Consider the following 26842-nt stretch of genomic DNA (forward strand, 5'->3'; position numbering starts at 1 on the left):
CAAAATGCCATTGTAATCATTGGTCAATCTTTAGCATTTTGCTTTCTTTGTACTACAGAGATCATATGAATCACTACTTACAGCTATCACAAGGAATTATCACCATCCTTGGATACCTTTGCAATTCAGAACCCCTTCAAACAGTGAATGAGATGAAAGGCTTGTTTTGTATGTGTTCAGTTTCTTTCTGCCGTTATACTGAATGAAGGATCTTCACACTTTGAATCAATCACTGTTTGGACCTGACATAGTTCAAGCCTTTATAAAATAGTTCAATTTAATGTCCTTGGAGAGAATATTAGTACAAACTTTGACCTTTTCTAGCATTATGGGCTGCCAGAATAATGCCACTGCCTTTGACTTTTAATCAGGCTGTGTAGTGGATGACATTTCCTGATGACAGATGCTAATTTGCACTGGGGGGTGGGAGCTTGCCTGCATGGTGACCCCTTACAATAAATCAGAAGGAATGCTAGCCCAATCTGTGTCATAATGATCCCAAGATCTTGATCCAGAAATATGAGAAATGTGCGTGCAGATATAAACAGATGCTGCCCAGTTTTTGGACAATCACTAATAACCATGACTACTTTTTTGTACGATCTCATATGTTATTTAGGTCTGCTGCAGCCTTGGGGCAAAAGTTATGAACTCTAATTTTGTGTTTTTATACTATGGTCAATTATTTCACAGGAAATCTGATTGATTTATTAAAGAAGTAAACCTGCATTTATGTAACATCTTTCATGACCTCAGGGCCCCCAGTGTGTGTTTCTACCAATGATATATTTTTGAAGTACAGACATTGTAGTCTTGCAGGCAATTTCATGGCACACTCCTAGATGCAGAAGTGTGATGTGAATTGAGAGCTTAGTGATTATGTTACTGAACCAGTAATTCCAAAAAATGATCTGGATACATCGCCCAACGTTTCTTTATAGATTGCAAATTCAATTCATTAAGGAATAGAAAGCTAGTCTCAGAAGAAGCAACTGGATGGTCATTAAGGATCTTTTTGGTGCTATCATACAGCTTAGCGAAAGAAGCCTGCTGACCAATATGTAACTCCAGATCGCAGCAATATTGTTGGCTCTTAACTGATCTTTGAAGGGGTCTAACTGACCACTCAGCTGTCTTTGTGGCTTATCCCTACCTTCTCAAAGGCAATGAGGATGAGCAGCTCGTGCTAAGCTTGCTGATATAAAACAAAGAACTGCAGATGCTGAAAATCTATAAACAGAAATGGCTAGAGAAATGCGGCAGGTCCGGCAGCATCTGTGGAGAGAAAGCAAAGTTAACGTTTCAAGTCCAGCGACCATTTTCCAATTCTGATGGTGCTCCAATATGGCTCAGCTGGTAGTAATTACAATTAGCTAGTTCAGTGATTAAAAATCTGTAAGATATTTCTCTATTTGAGATAAAAGCAGAAATTTCTGGAGAAAAGCAGCAGGTCTGTGGAGAGAAAGCAGAGTTAATATTTCAAGTGTTCTGAAGAAGGGTCACTGGGACTCAAAACATTAACTTTGCTTTTAGTCCACAGATTCAGCCAGATTTCTGTTGCAATTTCTGTTTTTGTTCTAAGTTTACTTCAGTTGTTCACATCAAATGCTTATTGCATTAATGATTACATTAATTTAAGAGGAATTATTTGTGACAGGGATAGTCACAAAACTGGAGGACTCCCGTGTACTTCTGCAAAATAGTTGCTAGGCCTCTTTTACATCTACCAAAGAGGATGAATATTGTCACATTCATTAGGTCAAGTGCCTGGAGCACTATTTGACCACACAGCAATCTAAACTGAGAATGCCACTGAATCCAGATAACACCCACAGTGATGGACACTCTCCGAGTTAAGCCTGGACTACAAAGCAGCAGTTGATAACTGACTGAGAAATCTAAATTCAAATCACAGGAAGTGCAGTGGAATTTGAATTTTGTCTGACAGTAAATAGTTCAAAACTCAGCAAGTCTGGCAGCATCTGTGGGACAAAACAAAAGTAATATTTTGCATCCAGTAAACCCTTCTTCAGAATGGGTAAATAGTTCAAAACACTGAACCAGTTATTTGTACAGACAACATGCAGGAACAACACAGGTAAAAATGTAGAAAATTAAATTGGAACTGAGAACTGGGATCTGAATTCAAATTCAAACCACATCATGAGCAAGAAAAACAAAACATCTCCTTTTGTAATGATTTACTTTCCATGGACTGTAATGAAAAGGGATGTTTTCCAGGATGTATAATGGGCCGGAATTGTAAAGAAAGCACGTTTGACTGAGGGGTGTATAAAGGTCAGGTTTATAATGTGTGGCTGTGTATCTGCTGGTATGTTCCAGGCTGGGTGTGTATGCAATAGGCGAGTGTGTCATGGAATGGATGAGAAATGGGTGGATCTGTGAAGGATGACATGGCCTTGGTATGAACCAAATAGGGTGAGTAATGGGCACAATGTTTAATGGACACAATGTACGATAATGTGCAAAATGGCAGAAAAGTGATCAATGCCTTATTTCCTTAAAAATAGAGTTTCACTCTCATCATGGTTGATAGGTGCCTTGCCTGTGACTCAAAATTGTGGGTTCCCACACTTTTCCAGAACTTGGCCACCTCATTCAGGACTACATTTTTGTGCTGAATTAAGAGATTGCAATGTCAAAAATATCTTCCTTTGAGGTTGTTGACTTGTTCACTGAGCTGGGTTGTTTTTGTTCAGATGTTTCATCACCATGCTAGGTAGCATCATCAGTGGGGCCTCCGATGAAGCGATGTTGTTCTACTCCACTTGGAGTTTATACTATCCAGTCTGTTATAGAGAGTAGTGTGATTTCCGGTTTTTTTTCTGTATGGGTTTTTATTTGGGGCCCAATTCTATATGTTTATTGATTGAAGTATGGGTTTTGAACCATGCATCTAGGAATTCCTTTGTGTGCCTATGTTTGGCTAGGTCTACTATGGTTGCCTTGCCCCAGTTAAACTGATGGCCTCATTGTCTGAGTGTACTGATATTAGGCAAAGTTCATCGTGTTGTTTTGCTGCTGGCCAATGCTCATGTATTCTGATGGCTAGTTTCCTTCCTGTCTGTCTGATGTAATGTTTGTGGCAGTCCTCACATGGTATTTTGTAAACTATGTTGGTACTGCATGCTGTGGGAATGGGATCTTTAATCTTTCTGAGTGTTTGTCAAAGCATGGCAGTGGACTTGTGTGCTACCATGATTCCTAGTAGCCATAGGAGTCTCATTGTGAGATCTGATATGTTCTTGATGTAGGGCAGTGCGGTCAGTGTGTTAGGGCGCACTGTGTCCTGTTGGTGTTGTCTATTTAGTAGGCACCTGCAGATGAAGCTGAGTGGATATGAGTTCATAGTGAAGATTTTGTGTAGGTGCTGTTCCTCTTTCCTGCATAGTCCTGGTGTGTTGCAGTGAGTAGAGGCCCACTTAAATTGTGTCCTGATACAGTCTTGTTTGTGGACGTTGGGATGGTTGCTGTAGACGTTGATGATTTGGTCAGTGTTGGTCGCTTTACTGTATACTGAAGTTTGGAACTCCCCGTTGGTCATACAGTCAACTCTGACATGCAGAAACAGAAGCCGATTGTTGTTTTCTTCTCTCGTGAATTTAATCCTGGCAAATACATTGTTGATGAGGTGGTGGGTCTCTTCTACATTGGCACATTTAATGATGACAAATATGGATCCACAGTTTAGGTTGAATGAGGGGAGGGTAGTGTGTTCTAGCATTTGCATGAATGATTCTGCGATGAGTCCTGAGAAGGGTGACTCCATTGGGTGTGCCATTGATCCGTTTATATGCTCGGCTGTTAAAGATGGTTTGTGGTGTGGCACAGGTCTAGTAGTTTGCCCTTGTTGTCATTGTTGATGGAGCTGCTGGTCTGCATTGCTGCTTCCTCTAGTAATGTGGCCACTGTTTCTTTGGCTAGGGGGATGTCAACTGATGTGAATAAAGCTGTGACATCAAAGGATACCACAATCTCGTCATTGCTGAATTTCATGTTCTTGAGGGTATTGAGAAAATCTTGGGTTGAGTGGATGGAATGGAATAATCCATCGACTAGGTGTTTCAGTCTCTATCCTTGGCCAGTTTGTGTGAAGGTGTGCCCAGTAGGGAAACAATGGGTCTGAGGGGGATTTCTGGTTTGTGTCCTTTAGGGAGTCCATTGAAGCAGGGGTGTTCACAATCTACAATGGGAAAACTACCTCTGGCAATGGGACACTGTATTGGGAAGACATTCTGGTGTCGCCCACTCTTGTTCTTTGCTGTTAATGTTCCATCACTGAAGTGGCAATAAAATTCTTCCCCATGTCTCAAAGAAGCCTATGGTGTAGAAGCAGGCCATTCAGCCCATCAGGTCCACATTGATCCTCCAAAGAGCATACCGCCCACACCCACAGCCCCCACCCTATCCTAATACCACTGCATTACACATGGCTAATCCACCTAACCTGCAGATCCCTGGACACTGTGGGGCAATTTAACATGCCCATTCTGACCTGCATATCTTTGTTCTATGGGACGAAACTAGAACACCCGAAGGAATCCTGCACAGACACAGGGAGAATTAGCAAACTCCACACAGACAGTTGCCTGAAGCTGGAACCAAACCTTGGGTGTCTACTGCCATGAGATAACAGTGCTAACCACTGAGTCATTGTGCCACCCACTGCGGTGTGTTGTCTGCTGAAATTGACCCATCCCATTTTTAAAACTTAAATCAACTCCCTGCAGTTTTCTACATGATGTATCCGACTTGAAACCTGAGCTGGAAGAAAAGCAAACTTTCTGTTGTTCTGAATCTTTCAAGTTGAAAAATCAAGGTTATAATTTTAGTTGTGTACATGTTCTGTGTGAGACCCAATTCCTCAATTGCTCTCTGTTGTTTCTGGGAAATGGTTGCTTGTCAATATGGAACATATAAGTGGGCTAAGGGGGAGGTAGTTGTTTGGGATAATCCCTGAGAGTTCTCCAAATGTCTAGTTTTACTCCACAGAGGGGGATGCTGGAGTGAAGTCGCTGGCCGAGTTCTGACTCCCTCTGGCTGCTGTCATGCATATGCACACATGACTTTAGGTAGAAAAGCAACTTTTGACTGAGTGGTATAAATTGGAAGGATTCATGTTGAATGTGGCTGGGAAAAAAAGATGTGGTGTTGATGCTTCTTGTCTTACATTCATCAGGACACAATTGCAAGAGCACTAAATTTCAAAGGCAGCAACAATTCATACTGCATGAGAAGAGGGTGCTGATTATTGGGCAAGCAAACTCTGATTGGTGGAGATAATAAAATGTGAGGCTGGATGAACACAGCAGGCCAAGCAGCATCTCAGGAGCACAAAAGCTGACATTTCGGGCCTAGACCTTTCATCAGAGAGGGGGATGGGGTGAGGGATCTGGAATAAATAGGGAGAGAGGGGGAGGCGGACCGAAGATGGAGAGAAAAGAAGATAGGTGGAGAGAGTATAGGTGGGGAGATGGGGAGGGGATAGGTCAGTCTTGGAAGACGGACAGGTCAAGGAGGTGGGATGAGGTTAGTAGGTAGATGGGGGTGCGCCTTGGGGTGGGAGGAAGGGATGGGTGAGAGGAAGAACAGGTTAGGGAGGCAGAGACAGGTTGGACTGGTTTTGGGATGCAGTGGGTGGAGGGGAAGAGCTGGGCTGGTTGTGTGGTGCAGTGGGGGGAGGGGACAAACTGGGCTGGTTTAGGGATGCAGTTGGGGAAGGGGAGAATTTTAAACTGGTGAAGTCCACATTGATACCATTAGGCTGCAGGGTTCCCAGGCGGAATATGAGTTGCTGTTCCTGCAACCTTCAGGTGGCATCATTGTGGCACTGCAGGAGGCCCATGATGGAAATGTCATCTAAAGAATGGGAGGGGGAGTGGAAATGGTTTGCGACTGGGAGGTGCAGTTGTTTGTTGCGAACTGAGCGGAGGTGTTCTGCAAAGCGGTCTCCAAGCTTCCGCTTGGACTTCACCAGTTTCAAAATCTCCCCTTCCCCAACTGCATCCCTAAACCAGCCCAGTTCGTCCCCTCCCCCCATCGCACCACACAACCAGCCCAGCTCTTCCCCTCCACCCACTGCATCCCAAAACCAGTCCAACCTGTCTCTGCCTCCCTAACCTGTTCTTCCTCTCACCCATCCCTTCCTCCCACCCCAAGCCGCACCCCCATCTACCTACTAACCTCATCCCACCTCCTTGACCTGTCCGTCTTCCCTGGACTGACCTATCCCCTCCCCACCTCCCCACCTATACTCTCTCCACCTATCTTCTTTTCTCTCCATCTTCGGTCCGCCTCCCCCTCTCTCCCTATTTATTCCAGTTCGCTCTCCCCATCCCCCTCTCTGATGAAGGGTCTAGGCCCGAAACGTCAGCTTTTGTGCTCCTGAGATGCTGCTTGGCCTGCTGCGTTCATCCAGCCTCACATTTTATTATCTTGGATTCTCCAGCATCTGCAGTTCCCATTATCTCTGATTGGTGGAGATGTTGCTATGGAAAATGCTACAGGGAACATGTAACAATCAGCTTTTGATTTTTATTGATTGTATGAAAAAGGAAACATTGCAGGGATGAGGGGAAAGTATCAGAAAGGGGATCAAACTGGATTGCTCTTCATACCCGTACTGTTTTTCTTATTCCATGCTGTACTGTTTTGTAATGATCTCAAATGATGGTTCATTGTTGAGCCAGCAAGCAACTGGTGTCACACGTCAATCTGGGTAACCTCTGTTTAAATCCCTTAGTCTTATTGCAAAATTCATTTATCTCAAACAGGATGGCACCGCAGGTAGAATTAAACTTTGCGTCTCAGGTTAGGAAGGATAAATTCTGCTGAAATTTGCCCTCCCGATAACTAGTTTGAGAGACCTCCTGGAGGTATTGTCAGGAATAGGTTTGGCTTTTAAAGGGAGAGAATGCAATCCATTCTTCAAGAAAGAAGAGAGAGAAAACTAGCCTAACATCAGAGCTAGGAAAACTGACTAGAATCTATTGGCTCAGGCATGATGGCATGGCACTTAGAAAACTAAATATGATCAGACAGAGTTGAACATTGATATATGAAAGAGAAACAGAGATTTTGAAGGGTGTGATTTAGCAGCATAGATAAGAGGACACTATGGGATAGGTGCACTTGGAAGTTTTAAAAAAGGCATTCAAAAAAGTGCTGTGCAAGATACCTTCTCCACAAAATTAGGATTTGTGAGATTATATTAGTGTGGATTGAGGATTGGTTAATGGGCAGAAACAAGCCATTTTGAGGTTGACAGACTGTAATTCCTGGAGTTTTACAGAGATACTTGACCCTCAACTATTTACCATGAGAGGATTGACTGGAAAACATTCAAGTTTGCTAATAATAAAAGTTAGACAGGGAGGTAGGATGTGAGAGGGATTCAGAGAAAGTAAAAAGATAGTAACTGTCTGGCTGAGTGGACAAAATACTGCAGGTGGAGCATATTATGGAGAAATGTAAAACTAAGCAGTTTGGAAAGGGAAGAAGAAACAACTTTTTCTCATGAATGGTTTGAGACTGGGAAATGTTGATATTCTGAAGGATTGACGAGTGACTATTCAATTGATACAACCCCTCGTCTTTGTTCATTTGCATGCATTTTTAAAATCCGCTGTCCTGGTACATTTACTACATCACGCTCTCAGGCAGAGAGATCTGGGTGTTCCAATCCATGAATCATAGAATCTCTACAAGTGGGGAAACAAGCCTTTTGGCCCAACAAATCCACACTGCCCCTCCAAACAGCATCTGACTCAGACCCATCCCCTGCCCTCTGCTTATAACCCCGCATTTCCTGTGGCCAATTCACCTAATGTCTCCTGGACACTATGGGCAATTTAGCATGGCAAATCCACCTAACCTGCCAATCTTTGAACTGTGGGTGGAAAGTGGAACACCAGGAGGAAACCCACGTAGACGGGGGGACAATGTGCAAACTCCACACAGACAGTCGTCCGAGGATGAAATCGAACCCAGGTCCCGAACGCTACTGAGCCACCATTCTGCCCCCACTATGGTTACTAGGTAGGTTCAGCAAGCAATCAGGAAAGCTAATAGAATATCAGATTTTATTGTGAAGGCAATTGAATGCAAGGGTAGGGAGGCTAAGCCTCAGTTATAGAGGGCAGTGGTGAAACAGAACTGCACAGTACTGGTTGCTGTATGTATGAAAGGATGTTAATGTGTCGGAAGCATTTCAGAGAAGGTTTACTACACTAATGCCCTGAATGAGTGGACAGCTTTATGAGAAAGGCTAGGCCTGTATCCTCTGGAGTTTAAAAGAGTCAAGAGTTGACTTAATTGAAACATATAAGTTCCTGAGGAGACCTGACTGTGTGCAAGTTGAAAGGATGGTTCCTCTTGTGGGAGACCTGACTGTGTGTAAGTTGAAAGGATGGTTCCTCTTCTGGGAGAATCTAGAAAGTGCGGTCATAGTTTGATGAGGAAACACTTCTGTTCTCTGCCAGTGACTCTTAGAAATTCCCTCCCTCAAAAGGCAGTGGATATTGCATCATCGAGTATATTTAAAGCCAAGGTAGGTGGATTTCTGATTACCAAGGGATGAAAGTTTATTGGGGGTATGTATGGATGTAGAGGTGAGGTTGAATCAGATCAGCCAGGATTGTATTGAATGTTGGAGAAGACTCAAAACTCTGAGTAGCCTACATTTGTTCCTTGTTTGTTAACAGATTTTTGGCAGAGTACATTGAGTGGGAGATCACATGTATGTCAGTGGCTTTCTTGCTTGTAACAAGAGAAGCTTGAGGAACAGCAACTCATCTTTCTATGGAGGCAGTTTATTGCCTAATGCTCTTAACATTCAGCTTAATGACCTCAAGCTCTAACAACCACTTTATTTTTCTCTTGGAGAGCAAGTGATCGTAATGGAAGATGCTGGACCACCCGCAATGAAGGTGGTATGAACCAGTATTTGGATGAGTTTCCCCAATTGGGATACAGCCGGTGAGGTGGTCTGCACCCACATGGTGTCATTGATCAGACTTTCTTCCACCTCATTCCTGAATCATTGGTGACTCTTGCTGTAAGCCAAATTGTCCACTATCCGTTCCCACTCTGTTATTCTCCTGTGATCATTTACACTTCCCTGGGCTCCCTCCGTAGTCTCTGTAATAAACACACGTTATTGTGGACACAGATGGCAGCTCAGGCAGAATCTGGAGAGAGAGAAAAACAGAGTTTATGTTTCAGGTCTCTGGCCAATCGTCAGAACATGGAAAATATTATTTCTTATCACATTCCTTTGCTGTACCCCATCATCCCTTTCCAGTCTTGCTTTACTGCTTGTTTCATTCCACCCTTTTCCCTGTTTAAAAGCTGTTCTGCATTTCAAACGTTTTCTCATTCTAAAGATAAGCCATTGCATATAAGCAATTAACTGAGAATATTGGAGCGTTTAATCTGTCAGGCATCCATTTACATTATGGCTGATCTCTATCAGAATAGTAGCTACCTGCTCCGACCTACCCTAAACTCTTGTTTCTTTCTCTACTGATGCTACCTGACCTGCTGAGGTCAGTATTTTCTATTTTTATGTCTTTTCTTAACATGTTTTTGTATGTCTAAGGCATAAAGGCTTCTGACAGAATAATAATTGTACAGTTGTCTTAAGGGTGCCTCGATGTCTACTGTGTAATCTGCAAGGACAACATCCAATCGAGTCTGCTTTTTTTGCTACTAGGTAACCGATTCTGGCATGTACATTTGTGTCGCCACGGGATCAAGTGGGGAGACCACATGGAGCGGATACCTGGAAGTGCAAGGTATTGTGCAGTTAAATCACATGATATTGGGTAGAAAGCAAACAGTAGATAGGACAGATCATTAACACAGTCTGTGTATATACACTAAATGGAAAGGAGGAACTGCAGATGCAAGTGGCCTGCTCTCAGAATAAGACAAGTTGTAGTGATAAAGCAAACCAAATAAACATAAGGGCAATGAAGACTCTCCAATATTTCCAACAAAATGGCTATCTGGTGCCACTACCAATTTTAAGATTAAGGGTGGCACAGTGGTTGAGTCGTTCGCACTGCTGCCTCATAGCGTCAGGGACCAGGGTTCGATTGCACCCTTGGGTGACTGTTTGTGCGGAGTTTGCAGATTCTCCTCATGATCTGCATGGGTTGCCTCCACATGCTTTGGTTTCTTCCACAGTCCAAAGGTGCACAGTTAAGGTGGAATGGCCATGCTAAATTGCCCATAATGACAAGGGATGTGCAGGCTAGGTGGACTAGCTTGGGATTGGAAAGGCAGGGTTACAGGAATAGGGTAGGGGGGGTGCCTGTCTGGATGAGATGCTCTTCAGAGGGTTGGTTCGGATTTGATGGACCAAACAGCCTGCTTCACACTGTAGGGATTCTACGATTTGTTCTCAGATTCCTTAGTTAATATTATAGTGAATGACCTACTGGCACTACTAAACTTGACAACAGTCTGTAGTCTAGTTGTCATGCTGCTGGATTAGTAATCTCAGCACAATCAAAGCCCACCAGCAGTATTTTGAGAATTTAAATTTGCTCCTGAAAATCAGGAAACAAAACCACTCATTCCTATTTCCTCCACTACACCTGTTTCACGTGTTCGTATGACACACAAGAGAATGACATGTGTTGGATTGTTATCAAAATTACTGACTGCTCTTCAGAAGCAGAGACCTTCCATTCTCCCCTGGACTGGGCCACTATCTCACACTCCAACATGAATGGTTCTTACCCACTTTCAGTTTGTTCATCAAACCATCCTGCTATAACAATCCATAAAGAAGAACCACCACCAATAATTGCTGGCCTTCCTGGTGATGCCAAATTCTGACAATTTTTCACGAACTGGAAGAATGAACTAAGATCGACCAATAAAACAGAGAGTGAGTCTTATGCAGAGGACAAGACCAGGAGCTGGGAGAAGGATAAGGAATGGTCCTGGGCAGATGTAGACATAGTGGTGGCTGAGTGGTCAAGGTGATGGATTGGAAATCCATTGGGATTGTTCCCTCGTCGGTTCGAATACTGTCAGCTAGGATCCGCAGTGCTGTTACTTGAGTATGAATGCAGTAGAAGTAAAATTAAGAGAGAAATCATGAGGGCAAGAAGGGGACATACCTTTGGCAAATAGCTTTAAGGAGAATCCAAAGGGATTCTACAAATCCATTAAGATCAAAAGAGTACCTAAGGAGAAAATAGGACCCCTTAAAGATCAGCAAGGCTGCCTATATGTGGAACATGCAGGAGATGGGGAAGATACTAAATGCATATTTTGCATTAGTGTTTACTGTGGAGAAGGATATGGACGATAGAGAACGTGGGGAAATAAATAGTGAGATCTTGAAAAATGTCCATATTACAGGGGAGGGGAAGCTGGATGTCTTAAATGCATAAACGTGGATAAATCCCCAGGACCTGATTGGTGTACCTTAGAACTTTGTAGGAAGCTGGAGAAGTGATTTCTGGGCCCCTTGCTGAGATATGTGTATCATTGATAGCCACAGGTGAGATGCCAGAAACTAGAAGTTGTCTAACACGGTGCTACTATTTGAGAAAGGTGGTAAGGAAAAGCCAGGGAACTATAGACCGGTAAGCCTGACATTGGTGGTGGGAATGTTGTTGGAAGGGATCCCAAGCTACAGGATTTATATGTGTTTGGAAAGGCAAGGACTGATTAAGGATAGTCATCATGGCTTTGTGCATGGGAATTCGAGTCTCACTATCTTAATTGAGATTTTTGAAGAGGTAACAAAGAGGATTGATGAAAGCAGATCAGTGGATGTGATTTATATGGACTTCAAGGAGGCGTTCAACAAGGTTCTTCATGGTAAACTGGTTAGCAAGGTTAAATCACGTAATACAGGAAGAAATAGCCATTTGGACACAGAACTGGCTCAAAGGTAGGAGAGAGAGAGTGGTGGTAGAAGGTAGCAGTGTGCCATAAGGATCAGTGCTGGGTCCACTGTTTTTTGCCAAGTATATCAATAATTTGGGTGTGAACATAGAAGGTATTGTTAGTAAGTTTGCAGATGGTGTAGGACAGACAAGAAGGTTACCTCAGAGAATAACAGGACCTTAATCAAATGGACCAGTAGGCTGAGGAGTGGCATTTGGAGTTTAATTTAGATAAGTGTGAGGTGCTGCATTTTGGAAAGGCACATCAAGGCAGGACTTGTACATTTGACAGTAACGTTCTGGGGAGTGTTGATGAACAAAGAGACCTTAGAGTGCAGGTTCGTAGTTCCTTGAAAGTGGAGTCACAGATAATAAGATAATGAAGAAAGCGTTTTGATATGCTTTCCTCTATTGGTCAGTGCATTGAGTTTAGGAGTTGGGATATCACATTGCAGCTGTACACAACATGTTTTTAGCTCACTTTTGGAATACTGCATTCAATTCTGGTGTCCCTGCTTTAGCAAGGATGTTGTGGAACAAGAAAGGGATCAGAAAAGATTTACAAGGATGTTGCCAGGGTTGGAGGGTTTCAGCTATAGGGAGAGACTGAATAGTCAGGGCCTACTTTCCCTGGAGGATCAGAGGCTGAGGGGTGACCTTAGAGAAGTTTATAAAATCATGAGGGACATGGATAGCCAAGGTCTTTTCCTGAGGGTAACAGAATCCAAAACTAGAGGGCATAGGTTTATGGTGAGAGGGGGAAGATTTAAAAGGGACCTAAGGGATGACATTTTCACACAGGTGGTGGTGTGTGTATGGAATGAGCTGCCCGAGGAAGTGGTGGAGGCTGGTACAATTACAACATTTAAAAGGCATCTGTATGAGTATATGAATAGGAAGGGTTTACAGGGATATGGGCTAAATGCTGGCAAATGGGACTAGATTAATTTAGGATATCTGGTCAGCATGGACAAGTTAGACCAAAGGATCAGTTTTCATGCTGTACAGCTCTATGACAGAGGAGAGAGCAGCTTAGTGAGGAGCTGTTGGCCTGTGAGACAGCTCTGACTCAAACATGAACAGCCTCTGATAAATAGCGGCTTTTTCCTTATAATTGCTCCTAAATGAACTCACCTTCCTATACATCACCAACTGTTTGATTTTCAGTGTCACAACCTGACCTAGAATAAGGGCAGGTCAGGGGTTAAACAAACATGTTTGATTGTGCAGTGCATTGCCGAACTTAATGGCCTCTAAAACAAAGACTGAAGAGGACAGTGTACTGGAGGCCTATAGGGCACTTAGATGTTAATGGCCTGCAGCATGGGAGGGGGATACTTGCATACACGTTTGCTTTTGCCAGTTAGTGGGTCCGGGCTGAAGCTTCCAGCCCATTTCATAACACAGCCTGACAAGCCTTGCATCTACCAGACTGGCCTCAGAAGAAGATGCTTTTGAAACTGAGGCACTATTAGATAATGTCAGAGGGAAATTCAATGGATTTTGAAGGAACGGTGTGAGTGCTTTCATTGAATTCGTTCCCAGATTTTTGTTCCAAACTGTATTTTTGTTGTGTTAGCACATTTTTGTCCATGAGTGGTTAACTCTGTTGGAATGCAGAGCATGAGTTCATTCCCAGGGTCTGTATCTGTGTTTACAGGTGTGGGTGATGTGGAGTAAACAATGTTTGTAGTGCTCCTGACAATGTTTCTATAGTTTGCAGTGGGCGCCAGGGTGTCCAGCAGACAGAAAACCTTAAATCTCACATTTCAGGGGATGGCAGTACAGTGGCAGTGTTACTGGAGAAATTCCAGAGAGGCCTGGAAAAATGCACAGTCATAGAGCTGTACAGCATTGAAACAGACCTTCGTCCCAACTTGTCCATCCTAACCAGATTCCCTAAATAAATTTCATCTCATTTGCCAACATTTGGCCTATATCCCTCTAAACCCTTCCTCTTCATATACCTATCCAGATGTCTCCAAAATATGTACCAGCCTCCACCACCTCCTCTGGCAATTCTTTGTACACATACACCACCCTCTGCTTGAACAAGCTGACCCTTAGGTCACTTTTAAATCTTTCCCCTTTCATCTTAAACCTATGCCTTCCAGTTTTAGACTCCCCTACCCTGGGGAAAAGACCTTGGCTATTCAGCGGCTGCATAATGTTTAGGCCACTACTGGAATACTACGTTCATTTCTGGTCTCAATGCTATGGAAAGGATGTTGTGAAACTTGAAAAGATTCAGAAAATGTTTGCAGGAATGTTGTCACAGTTGGAGAGTTTGAGCTATTGGGTGAAGCTGAACAGTCTGGGGCTATTTTCCCCTGGAGCATTGGAGGCTGAGGGGTGCCCTTATATAGGTTTATAAAATCATGAGGGGCATGGATATGGGGACATGAATTCCAAACACAGCAGCTGGGGAGTTTAAGTTCAATTAATAAATTTGATTAAAATGTTTTTTAAAATTTCTTAATAATTACCACACTGATAACCACGGCACTACCAGCTTGTAGTAAATATCCATCTGATTCAATGGAAAGTAAATCTGACAGTGTTGCCCGGTCTAGCTTAAGTGTGGCTCCATGTAGTTGCCTCTTAAGCAACGCCTAATTCTGAGCTGACCTAGGAAGACACTCAGTTGTATCAAACCACGCTTAGAAAAATTGACTGATAATAAAATGAGGACGACCTGACTCTGACCTATGTGTCGGATGTAGCAAAGGCACCATCTGCCCATTGCACTTTGTAAAGTCCTCCTGACCAACATCTGGACAATAACCACAGGATGTATTACAGTTGAGTTTGATTGTTGCAGAAACCTGATGGAAAATGTAAACTTCAGAATAATCACTCAGGGGAAGCATATATCATGTTCTCCAGTCTGATTGGTTATTTGTTGTCCTGCTTTCTCCTCTGCCCACTAAAGTTTGATGTGAACAACTACATTGTAACCTAGTTACAGTGTGTAGCCTCCAGTAATTGATTGGAGCTGTGAGACGGGTTTACTGGTGATTCAACGAACAGTGAAGACATTTGGTTAAAAAGTGACACTTTCTTTTCAGAAAGCGGCAGCCCAACACGCACCCTGTCAGCAGAACCGGACCTACTGCCTGGCCCTCCATCTAAACCACTGATCACAGACGTCACCCGTAATAGTGTCACCTTGTCATGGCAACCAAGCCAGCACTTTGGAGGCTCGCCAGTCACGTCGTATATCATCGAAGCGTTCAGGTACACGAAGGGAGGGAAGTAGTTGGGAAAACCTGGGAATTAATGTCAACGCAGAGAGGCTTCGCATCCCTGCAGACATGGGCAGGATGTTATTTAGAGAGCAGTAGCTCTAGGTGCTAATCTTTTGCAGATTTATGAATCTCGCTCAGGTGGGGAATGTGTTGGTGCACAAAGAGAGATTTGGCTGCCACAAAACATGACCAGAGTGGCCTTGAGTTACTGTCAGACATCTGCTGCTCTATGAGGGAAAGGCTATAAGGCTGACCCAACATAGCTTTCTTGGGAGGCTGCATTAGAGGAATCTGGAAACCCAACAGCAACATTCCTGAAGAAACACTCTGTCTTTGTTATGACACATTAATTCAATGCAAGAGATAATAGAACAATCATAAATGACCAAACAATAATTTGTTTGATTTCTTTTCCTCTCTCCAAACTCTTTCAATGCCTTTGCTCATTTTCAGATCCAGGTGACTATTTCCAAGATGGGAGCCCGGGCAATGGCTGAGCAAGACTCCATGTCTAGCCTTTGCTGAGCTTCCACCCACATGAGTATAGCCAAGTCATAGAATCAATATGGGAGAGAGGGATCTGACTCGCTAGAATTCTAAAAACAAACCGCACCCTCAATCACTTACATTTAGTGTTATCGACTCCCTAATATCTTTTGAATGTTTCTGAAAAGAGACACATTAATTGAAGTTGATCAGAATAAGTGCAGCAATGCCAATTTGCAGATGATCACAACAACTTATACAATCAGTATGATATATATTTTTGTTATTGATAAAATAGTTTATATAATTTATGCTATTTGTTTGAAGTTTGGCATTCTTGCATTTGTCCAAATGAGTTAAGATTAAAAAAAAACACTTCAACAGCACCTCTCCTTTCAGCCATATTCATCTTCTGAATACGTGGTTCTATTGGAGCACAGTTCCAAGGGCACTGGCCGATCCAATACTTCATTCAAGAGTGAGCTGGGACAGCGAAAAGCAGCAATGTTAATAGACTGAATACTTGCCTTACCTAATGCCAACACAGCCTTTCCAACATGGCAGACAATGATCCTTCTCCTTGTCTTAGTACGAGAAAAGATAATTCATCGTATGATTTTCAAACTAAAGTGGTAACAAGAGTTGAGTGTTGATTTTGATGACAATAGGAACAGTGCACATTTCCAAGTGAATTACCGAATGAACTGCGGATGCTGTAAATCAGGAACAAAAACAAAGTTGCTGGAAAAGCTCAGCAGGTCTGGCAGCATCTGTGAAGGAGAAAACAGAGCTAATGTTTTGGGTCCGTTGACACTTCCTCAGAACATGTCAGAAAGTTCTGAGGGAGGGTCACCGGACCCCAAACATTAACTCTGTTTTCTCCTTCACGGATGCTGCCAGACCGTCTGAGCTTTTCCAGCAACTTTGTTTTTGTTTCATTTGCCACAACATCCCTCAAGATGTTTGAATATTGAAGGAAGGCAAAAGTCACTAAGTAAGGGCAGATTATCATTAGAAATTATAGCCAAAGCTTCATGAAAAAAATTGACAATACCTTTAACTGTAGATAATCTCTTCACAATATTTTGTTAGTGGCATTTAAAAAAGAAGAAAATGTTGGAAATCTAAGGTCAGGCCAGATTAAAGAATGAAAAGTGTTGCCTTGAAAATGGACTAAACTCCACTTCCTGTGGACAATTCACACACCTCTCCCGCATCCCGACGGAGACAACAATTTGCATTTATAAAGGTAGCACCTTTAACACAAGACGGATGTCCTAGGCTGCTTCACATGAGTCTCATTACACTAAAAAAAACTGACATGATTGAAAGAATTGGCTCATGAGACAGGCAATTCAAAACCTTACTCAGAAAGGTAGATTCGAAAGAAGTTTGAAGAAGAAAAGTTTGAGAGACCGAAAGATTTAAAGAATAAAATGCAGAACCCAGAGCCTGAGAGCTGATCTGGCAGAAATGGAATAGAGGATTGTCAAGTGACCATCTGGTGGAATGTTCAGTTCTTAAAATATTACAGCTAAGAATGAGGCCATTCAGCCTACTGTGTCTGCACTGTTTCTTTGAAAGAGCAATTCTCTTAAGTGCCATCCTCACACCATCTCCTTGTAACTTCCGCACATTCCTCCTTTTCAAATAACAGTTTAATTACCTTTTAAATGCATCAGTTGAACCTGCCTTCACCACACTCTGAGGAAATACATGGTATCCAGACCTTAAACACTTGTTTTTCTCATTTCATTTTGCTTCTTTTACCAATTACTTCAAATTGGTTGCTTCTCATTCTTGATCCATTTTTACTGGGAATCGTTTCTCCCTATCTACTCGGCACAGACCCCTTGCGATTTTGTTATCCTAGGATCTCAATTCCAATTGCAAACTGCATTTTCTACAGTCATGTAAATAATACTGGATTTACCATGACTGGAGAGATAATTTAGTTTTTGAGCATGCAAATCATTTTTACTCAAGTTTGTTGATATACGCAAGGATATTGAGTCAACTTTTTCACAGTCACTAATGCTTATCAGTGTTTGATAAGCTGAGAAAGAACTGCAGCAATAGATACAGAATGGAGATTAGTGAACTAGGCTGCAGCTTTTTAACATTCGAATGTATGTTCAAATTCAGCCACAGGCATTATCAGTGAATGTGAGGTTCAGCAGCCGAGATAAGATAGAAGCAGGGAGGTTGTTTCCACTGGTAGGTGAAGCTAGAACTAGGAGGCATAGTCTCAAAATAAGGGGCCGCAGATTTAGAGCATAGAACATAGAACACAGAAAAGTACAGCACAGTACAGGCCCTTTGGCCCACGATGTTGTGCCGTGGAATAATCCTAATCCAAAAATAAAATAACCTAACCTACATTCCCCTCAATTCACTGCTGTTCATGTGCATGTCCAGCAGTCGCTTAAATGTCACTAATGACTCCGCTTCCACGACTACCACTGGCAAACTATTCCATGCGCTCACAACTCTTTGGGTGAAGAACCTTGCTCTGACGTCTCCTCTATACCTTCCTCCTAACACCTTAAAACTATGGCCCCTCGTGGCAGTCAATCCTGCCCTGGGGAGAAGTCTTTTAGGACTGAGTTGAGGAGGAACTTCTTCACCCAAAGGGTTGTGAATCTATGGAATTCCCTGTCTAGGTAAGTAGTTGAGGCTAGCCCATTGAATGTTTTCAAGGCAAAGGTAGATTTTTAAACAGTGAAGAAATTAAGAGTTATGAGGACCCAGTGAGTAAATGGAGCTGAGTCCACGAAAAGACCAGCCATGATCTTAATGAACAGTGGAACAGATTCAACAGGCCAGCTAGCCTACTCCTGCTCCTATTTCTAATGTCCTTATATCCTGCCGGACACAGGGATCCTCCAAAAATTGAGGAAGGATAGCGTCAATTCAGCACCTATTTTCATTTTAGGATTACCCCAGCACAGCTATTCTTTAACGAGAAAAGCTTAAATGGGATATGAACATCGCTGATAGGGCTAGTTTCTAACCTTGATTACCCATGAATTGCCCTTGAACTGCACAACTTGCAAGGCTTTCAGAGGGCAATTAAGAGTCAACCATACCTGGCAAATGCCTGGAGTCATGTGTAGACCAAACCAGGAAAAGATGTCTGATTTCTCCCCTAAAGAACATTAGTGAACCAGATAGGTTTTGTTTTGCTACATCCAATGATAGTTTGCATTGTGATTGTTACTGAGACTAACCTTATATTCCAGATTTCATAATTGAGTTGAAAGTGTGTCACCTGAAATTTGATGACATATTCCAGAGAAGTGTTCTGGATTATTCATACACTGCCATTATTATTAGAATATCATCTTTCCTTAATTAATCAAATACTTAGCTTCAGAAATAGTGAAAAGAAATACCAGGAACATTTAAGTATGAGGTGGTATCCAGGCTGATTTCAAAGTCAACTTGGATGTGCTGCGGTTAGACACTAGGCTGGAAAAAATTCCACTGGGTCCATTCCTGGTGCTTTCAGAAGAAGATTCCAAAATTATGATTTTCCACCTATTTATTTTATTGGTGATGGAAGCAGGGTCTGAAAGTATGTAATCTTTCGATGTGTATTCCCAGCCTGGATGAAAAATGGATAAAGTGGAATTGGTATTCTTAATTGTCTAGAACAGACTGTAAGATATAGGAGCAGAAGAAGACCATTTGGCCCACTGAGTTTGCTTCACCCTCCCTGAGATTATGCCTCAACCCCACTTTCCTGTTTGTTCCCCATAACCCAAGATTCCCTTAATGATTAGAAACCTGTCAGCCTTGAATATACTTAATGATCCAGCCTTGACAGCCCTCTCTCAGGGAAATAATTCCACAGATTTACTGCACTCTGAGAGAAGAAATTCCCCCTCATCAATGGGTGACTCCCTTTATGAGATTATACCCTCCGGTTTTAGACTCTTCCACTAGCAGAGACCATTTTTCCGCATCTACCTTGTCAAGCCCCCTAAGAATCATAAGGAATCAATAAAGTCTCCTTTCATTCTTCTAATCACCAGTGAGTATAAGCTGAACCTATTCAACCTCTCCTCGTAAGAAAATCCTTCCAAACCAGGAATCAACCGAGTCAACCTTCTCTAGACTGCCTCCAAAGATCAAAGCTATTCACAGTATTCCAGCCGAGATATGAGCCTTGTCTAGTTTTAGCAAGACCTCCTTATTTTAATACTGCATTGCCTATGAAATAAAGACCAACAATAGTTCATTTGCCTTCCCTATTACCTGCTGAATGTGGATGCTAACTTACTGTGATTCATACAATGTCCTCTATCCCTCTGTGCTTATAGCCTTCTGCTGTCTTTTCCCATTTAAATAATAATTAGCTCTTCTATTCTTCATACTAAAGTACGTAGCCTCGAATCTTTCAACATTATATTCCATCTGTTTTTGACAACTTACTTAACCTGTCTATATCCTTCTGAAACTCCTTGTGTCATCCTGACTAATTGTCTTGCCATTTTTTTGTTGTGTCAACTGCAATCTTGTCAGTACAAACGTTCTGTCATCCAAGTTATTAGTACATATTGTAAAAATTGTGGCCGCAGCACTGGTCCCTGTTGCACTTCATTAGATGCAAAGTGCCATCCTGAAAATGCCCCTTTTATCCCAACTCTCTATATTGTACAATTAGCCAAATCTCTGTCCATGCTAATATTCTACCCTGAGCACCATGGGCTCTTGTCTTATTAATTAGCCTTAGTGTGGTGTCAGAGATAAACTGGGAAAGTAACCCTAACTCTCCATCACTAATATTGCTTGCCTTAAGAAAAAGAACATTAAAGGTAAACCTTGCAGGTTTCTCAGTATTGAATGGCCTCTAGTCATGCTGAAGTGGTCAGTTAGAAGCCCATGGGATTGTATCTTTAAGGCTATACCCCGCATTGTGTGAAACTGATCCCTTTTTAAGAGCACAAAGAGAACAGAGGGTCAGTGGGCAAATAGAAGAGCAACTGAGAACTTGAGCTCCTTTGATTTTCAGTGGGATAATGAAGTGCCCCTATAACCAACCATTAATGTGAAATGTAATGTGTAAAAACATAAACCCAATAGTTCAGACGTTGGTTAACCACAGATTTTATAACCTTTCAATTCCCAGCCAAGATTAACGTTCGCCATAAAGTTTTCATCGAATCCTTTGAATACTAACTGATTTAGAAATTACAATGAAGCAACTTCACACAACATTACAGTTTTAAAAGCTATATAAATGCAGAGCCTTGAGGTCTAACAGACTCTCATTTTCTCTCCTGACACCCCAGGGCAACCTTCATTTTGAATCATAGGACAAACGCATAACAGGGGAACATCCATCAACTTTAAACACTGAAGGGACCTTGTGTGATGGATTATGTGGTCTAGGCTCTGACTGCACATAAGAATAGCAAATAAAAATATCACTGAGTGTTGGAATAAATTTATTTCCAAATAAAGTACTATTTAACATCATGAATATCTGAGGAAGGGGTACTGACAAACTGGGCGGAGGGGTGGGGGAGCAACAGTCTGAGACATTAAAACACATCAAGCATTCAGATGATGGTGTCAACATTTATATTTTGAGCTTTGTTTTGCTGAGAAATTGGCCTCAATTGTGACTTTCAGCCAATGAAGCCTCTGTTTGGAATTATGGTATTGCATAGCCATGTGTAAATAAGCTAGTGTTGAAAAACAGTCTGTAATTAATTTGTTGATTCATGTTTAAAGCATATTCTAATGTTGGGTGTGTACTAAATTCACAGAAAACTATACAGCAAGTTCATTTCAGAACAGTCCACAAATTTCAGAAGAAGCTTTGACAACAAGCAAAACAGGACAAAATTGCTGTTGAGACTTTGTTGCTTAATGATGCACTCAAGCAATCATTTGGTTTGTGAAAGACGATATTTTTAAAATCTAGTGTTGACAGTGCAAGAGGTTATCACCTGTTCTTTCTTCCTCAGTCAATCTGCAGGAAGCACATGGCAGACAGTGGCCGAGTATGTGAAAGGAGAAAAACACACAGTGACTGGTCTGAATCTCAACACTATCTACCTGTTCATTGTACGTGCAGTCAACATGTACGGACTGGGAGATCCGAGCCCCATCTCTGAACCTGTCCGAACACAAGGTAAGCTATGTTTAATACAGTCTTCACTGCCAGCTTGTGAGTTTTCATCCACCTTGACATGCTGCTTAGTACTTCATGACTAGCTTGCCCAGTGTCTTTGTCCAATTCTGCTCTAAAACTGGCAGCTAGAAAGGAGAGAACAAGAGGAACTTGATGAGATTCAGACACTTTGATGATGGTGTTGCATGGAGTTAATCTTCAGTTCTGGGCTGTGATTTCCATTGTTGATTTGCAAGGTTGCAAGTTTTAGCTCCACTGCAAATGGGGGAGATGCTGGTCTCGTGGTATTATCTCTACACTATTAGACCTAGACAATGTTCTGGGGAGCCGGGTTCAAATCCCACTAAGGCAGATAGCAGTATTTGAAATCAATAAAATTGTAGAATTAAGAGCCTAACAATGACTGTGAATCCATTGTCAATTGTCAGGAAAAACCCATCTGATACACTCATGTCCTTTAAGAAAGGAAACTGCCATCCTTATCTAGTCTGGCCTACATGTGACTCCAGACCCACAGCAACATAGTTGATTCTTAACTGCCCCCTGGGCAATTAGGGATGGGCAGTAAATGCTGGTATACCCAGCAATACCCACATCCTGTGAACAAATAAAAACAAAGTAGTTTTGAAGATCAGTAAGAAGAAATACTGTTTGATGCTGAGTTCACTTGTCTTTTGATGTTCCATGTCTTTAAAATCTTCTGAAGCTGTGCACCAAAAATCAAAACATATAGCTTATCTCATAATCATCATCATCATTGTAAAGTAATTGGGAGATTCTACGAAGGGCAACAGCGTGAGGGAGCTAGATTAATGCCATTCAAAAAACAATGCTAATACAGGTTGCAAGAAATCAACTCAAGGCAGTAAACTCATGTCTCAGTTAAATTTGAACCAAGTAGCTTATTCTATTTTTGATTAGATTACAGCTAGTTACTCCAGTATTCCATTTATACTTGCCATTGTATTAATTCTACGAATGAATGATAATGAAAATGTTTGTGGATTTATAGATATTTAAGTTATTATTAAATGCGTAACTGATGCATGCACCATTACTTTTAACTCCTAGACAGCGTCTGCATTGCCGCAGTTGTTCTTATTGATTAATTAATCCTGCAATGGACCATTAAAGTACTTAGCATAACTGTTAGTAGATACTAAGGCACTTAAATGTATTAGCACAAATTTATTGCATTACTTCTCCTTATTGTTCACAGATGTAAGTCCCACGGGACAGGGGGTGGACCATCGGCAAGTACAACGTGAGCTCGGGGAGGTGGGATTGCAGCTGCAGCCTCCTGTCACCTTGACATCCACAACCATCCAGGTCACCTGGACAGTAAGTAGTGAATACGGCAATGTCCCACAGCCATGTCACTTAAAGGGGTAAGGCAAGCTGAGAGTTAGCGTGCTAGGAGAAGAATGAGCAGCCACTAAAATCTTTATATTTTCCATCTGTTCAATTATGACATAGTGTCTGATCAAAGAGGCATTTCACAACCACAAGTAACTTCAGTCACGAGTGCTGTCCATGTCTTTCTTATGCACATCACTGAAGATACTTGGGCAATCATAAACTTGATACAATTTTCCCTACATGTCATTTCTTCATGTGTGTTATTCCAGCCAGCAATGACCTTGAATGAAATAAAAATACACATGCATATAGTTCAGAATCTTGAGCGTAGAGGGAGAAGTAGGAAATGGCCGAGATGTTGCTTATTCATCTTCAGCCCAAACAAGAAAGGCCAAGTAACAAACCAAGAAAAAAGACCCTGATGCTAGCAATAGGCTGCAGAAAGCAGAGCAGCATTTATCCTCCTGATGAATTGGAAACTGATGAAGCAACAAGGTAAAACTGCAACGTACGGGACATACTGGTGTCCCAAGTAAATGACCATAGATGTTTGCAGTATACCCTTCTAAGGAACTCCTGCTCCAGAGACAGGAAAATTGAACGTTTTACTAGTTATATTATTTGGGAGTGTTTTGGCTGGTGGAATATAAATAGAAACATAGGAACAGAAGGGGGCCATTCAGTCCCTCAACACTGTTTCACCATTCTGTAATTTCATACCTGGTCTGTATCCGAGCTCTCGCCTTGACTCTCTAAACTGGGTCATAATCATAGTGTTAATGTTCCAGTGATCTGAGATTTAAAATTGTTTTTTGGGCCAACACCTCTTCTTTTTATTGGGCGTTGGTTCAGCATTTCTACCACACAGAAGAAGAGAGAAGAAGGCCTTTTCCCAGGGTAGGGGAGTCCAAAACTATAGGGGTTATTGTCTTATGGCACAGGTTTAAGCTGAGAGGGGAAGATATAAAGGGACCTAAGGAGTGACTTTTTCACACAGAGGGTGGTGTGTGTATGGTATAAGCTGCTAGGGAAGTGGTGGAGGCTGGTACAGTGATAACATTTAAAAGGCATCTGGATGGGTAGATGCAGAGGAAGGGCTTAGAAGAATATGGGCCAAATGTTGGCAACCGAGACCAGATTAATTTAGCATATATGGTCAGCATAGTCGAGTTGGACTGAAGGGTCTGTTTCCATGCTCTATGACTCTAAGTGATTTCAAATCCGAAAAGATTTGCCCCTGACTTTAAGTTTATGTCCCCACATAAGTTTCTCCCCATCCACCCTACCAAATCATTTTCAAAATCCTCAACCAAATCTAACTTTTACCACCTTCTTTCCAGGGAATATGAGTGAGGTCAGTGTACACTCCTGAGAGACCTGCTAATATTCTGATGAATTTACACACAATTTCCTCCTAGCCCACTGTATCCTTTTTAAGGTGTGGTGGACTTTGAGGTGTAAAAGCTCTGCTTCATTAACCATTTTTGATTTCTTTTTGCCCCTGTGATTTTTGAATGATCTAATTACGTGCACCCCTAAATAAGACCATAACACCATAAGACATAGGAGCGGAAGTAAGGCCATTCAGCCCATCAAGTCCACTCCGCCATTTAAATCATGGCTGATGGGCATTTCAACACCACTTCCCTGCACTCTCCCCGTAGCCCTTGATTCCTTTTGAGATCAAGAATTTGTCGATCTCTGCCTTGAAGGCATCCAACATCCCGACCTCCCCTGCACTCTGTGGCAATGAATTCCACAAGCCCAACACTCTCTTTGAAACTCTAAGTTCCAAGCTTCCCTATTGTTTAAGATATACTAGGATCAATCCTTTTTTTCTCCAATATGAATGCACACATTCTGATGATGAAATCCATCTGATGCTTACATCACAGGTTGATCGCCAGGCTCAGTTTATTCAGGGTTACCGTGTAATGTACCGAACCAAGACTAGCACCTGGCTTGTCCAGGATGTGAAATCTCCAGCCGAGCGCACAACCATTCTTGTTGACTTGAAGAAAGGCACCGAGTATGAAATTAAGATCCGCCCATATTTCGATGAGTTCCAAGGAATGGACAGTGAATCTGTCACGATACGGACGCCAGAAGAAGGTAGGACCTGGGCACAAACTGAGAGCTCAAGCTCCATTTAAAATGGGTTTGGGCTGTTACGTTAGAATAGGCTCATACTGAATTGGCAACTCATCTTTTATTGTATTCGATTTTTAAGTCTGTTGAGCAATTGGATAGGACGTCATGCACATTATTTCTGGGCTGCCCGTTCACTACAAACCAGTTGTTGGCATAAACCATTTTCAGACACTTAAATCATCATGTTGTGTGAGTGATAATGGGAACTGCAGATGCTGGAGAATCCAAGATAATAAAATGTGAGGCTGGATGAACACAACAGGCCCAGCAGCATCTCAGGAGCACAAAAGCTGACGTTTCGGGCCTAGACCCTTCATCAGAGAGGGGGATGGGGTGAGGGCTCTGGAATAAATAGGGAGAGAAGGGGAGGCGGACCGAAGATGGAGAGAAAAGAAGATAGGTGGAGAGGAGAGTATGGGTGGGGAGGTAGGGAGGGGATAGGTCAGTCCAGGGAAGGCGGACAGGTCAAGGAGGTGGGATGAGGTTAGTAGGTAGGAGATGGAGGTGCGGCTTGGGGAGGGAGGAAGGGATGGGTGAGAGGAAGAACAGGTTAGGGAGGCAGAGACAGGTTGGACTGGTTTTGGGATGCAGTGGATGGAGGGCAAGAGCTGGGCTGGTTGTGTGGTGCAGTGGGGGGAGGGGATGAACTGGGCTGGTTTTGGGATGCGGTGGGGGAAGGGGAGATTTTGAAGCTGGTGAAGTCCACAGTGATACCATTGGGCTGCAGGGTTCCCAAGCAGAATATGAGTTGCTGTTCCTGCAACCTTCGGGTGGCATCATTGTGGCACTGCAGGAGGCCCATGATGGACATGTCATCTAAAGAATGGGAGGGGGAGTGGAAATGGTTTGCGACTGGGAGGTGCAGTTGTTTATTGCGAACTGATCGGAGGTGTTCTGCAAAGCGGTCCCCAAGCCTCCGCTTGGTTTCCCCAATGTAGAGGAATCTACACCGGGTACAATGGATACAGTGTACCACATTGGCAGATGTGCAGGTGAACCTCTGCTTAATATGGAAAGTCATCTTGGGGCCTGGGATAGGGGTGAGGGAGGAAGTGTGGGGGCAAGTGTAGCATTTCCTGCGGTTGCAGGGGAAGGTGCCGGGTGTGGTGGGGTTGGAGGGCAGTGTGGAGCGAACAAGGGAGTCACGGAGAGAGTGGTCTCTCCGGAAAGCAGACAAGGGTGGGGATGGAAAAATGTCTTGGGTGGTGGGGTCGGATTGTAGATGGCAGAAGTGTCGGAGGATCTGCTCTCCCACGATGAGGCATTCCACTCCCGCACATCCCAGATGTCCAAGTTCTTCAAGGACCGCAACTTTCCCCCCAAAGTGGTCGAGAACGCCCTTGACCGTGTGTCCGCATTTCCTGCAACACATCCCTCACACCCTGCCCCCGCCACAACCGCCCAAAGAGGATCCCCCTCGTTCTCACACACCACTGCACCAACCTCCGGATACAACGCATCATCCTCCGAAACTTCCGCCGTCTACAATCCAAACCCACCACCCAAGACAATTTTCCATCCCC

At 42.8% G+C, this 26842-nt stretch overlaps 1 protein-coding gene across 4 annotated transcripts in view; it reads left to right on the forward strand.

Moving 5' to 3' along the window:
* The window catches only part of robo3 (roundabout, axon guidance receptor, homolog 3 (Drosophila)), a 515549-nt gene that overhangs the window by 416609 nt on the left and 72098 nt on the right, over positions 1–26842 (forward strand). For all 4 annotated transcript variants that reach the window (XM_059639127.1, XM_059639125.1, XM_048562049.2 and 1 more), the window contains 5 exons: positions 9734–9815; positions 14999–15167; positions 21643–21809; positions 23029–23150; positions 25064–25280. In XM_059639127.1, coding sequence (XP_059495110.1) covers positions 9734–9815; positions 14999–15167; positions 21643–21809; positions 23029–23150; positions 25064–25280 — 757 coding nt within the window. The remainder of the gene's footprint in view (positions 1–9733; positions 9816–14998; positions 15168–21642; positions 21810–23028; positions 23151–25063; positions 25281–26842) is intronic.

This window comes from Stegostoma tigrinum, chromosome 32, assembly GCF_030684315.1.
Source record: "Stegostoma tigrinum isolate sSteTig4 chromosome 32, sSteTig4.hap1, whole genome shotgun sequence".
In the NCBI taxonomy this organism is placed as follows: domain Eukaryota; kingdom Metazoa; phylum Chordata; class Chondrichthyes; order Orectolobiformes; family Stegostomatidae; genus Stegostoma; species Stegostoma tigrinum.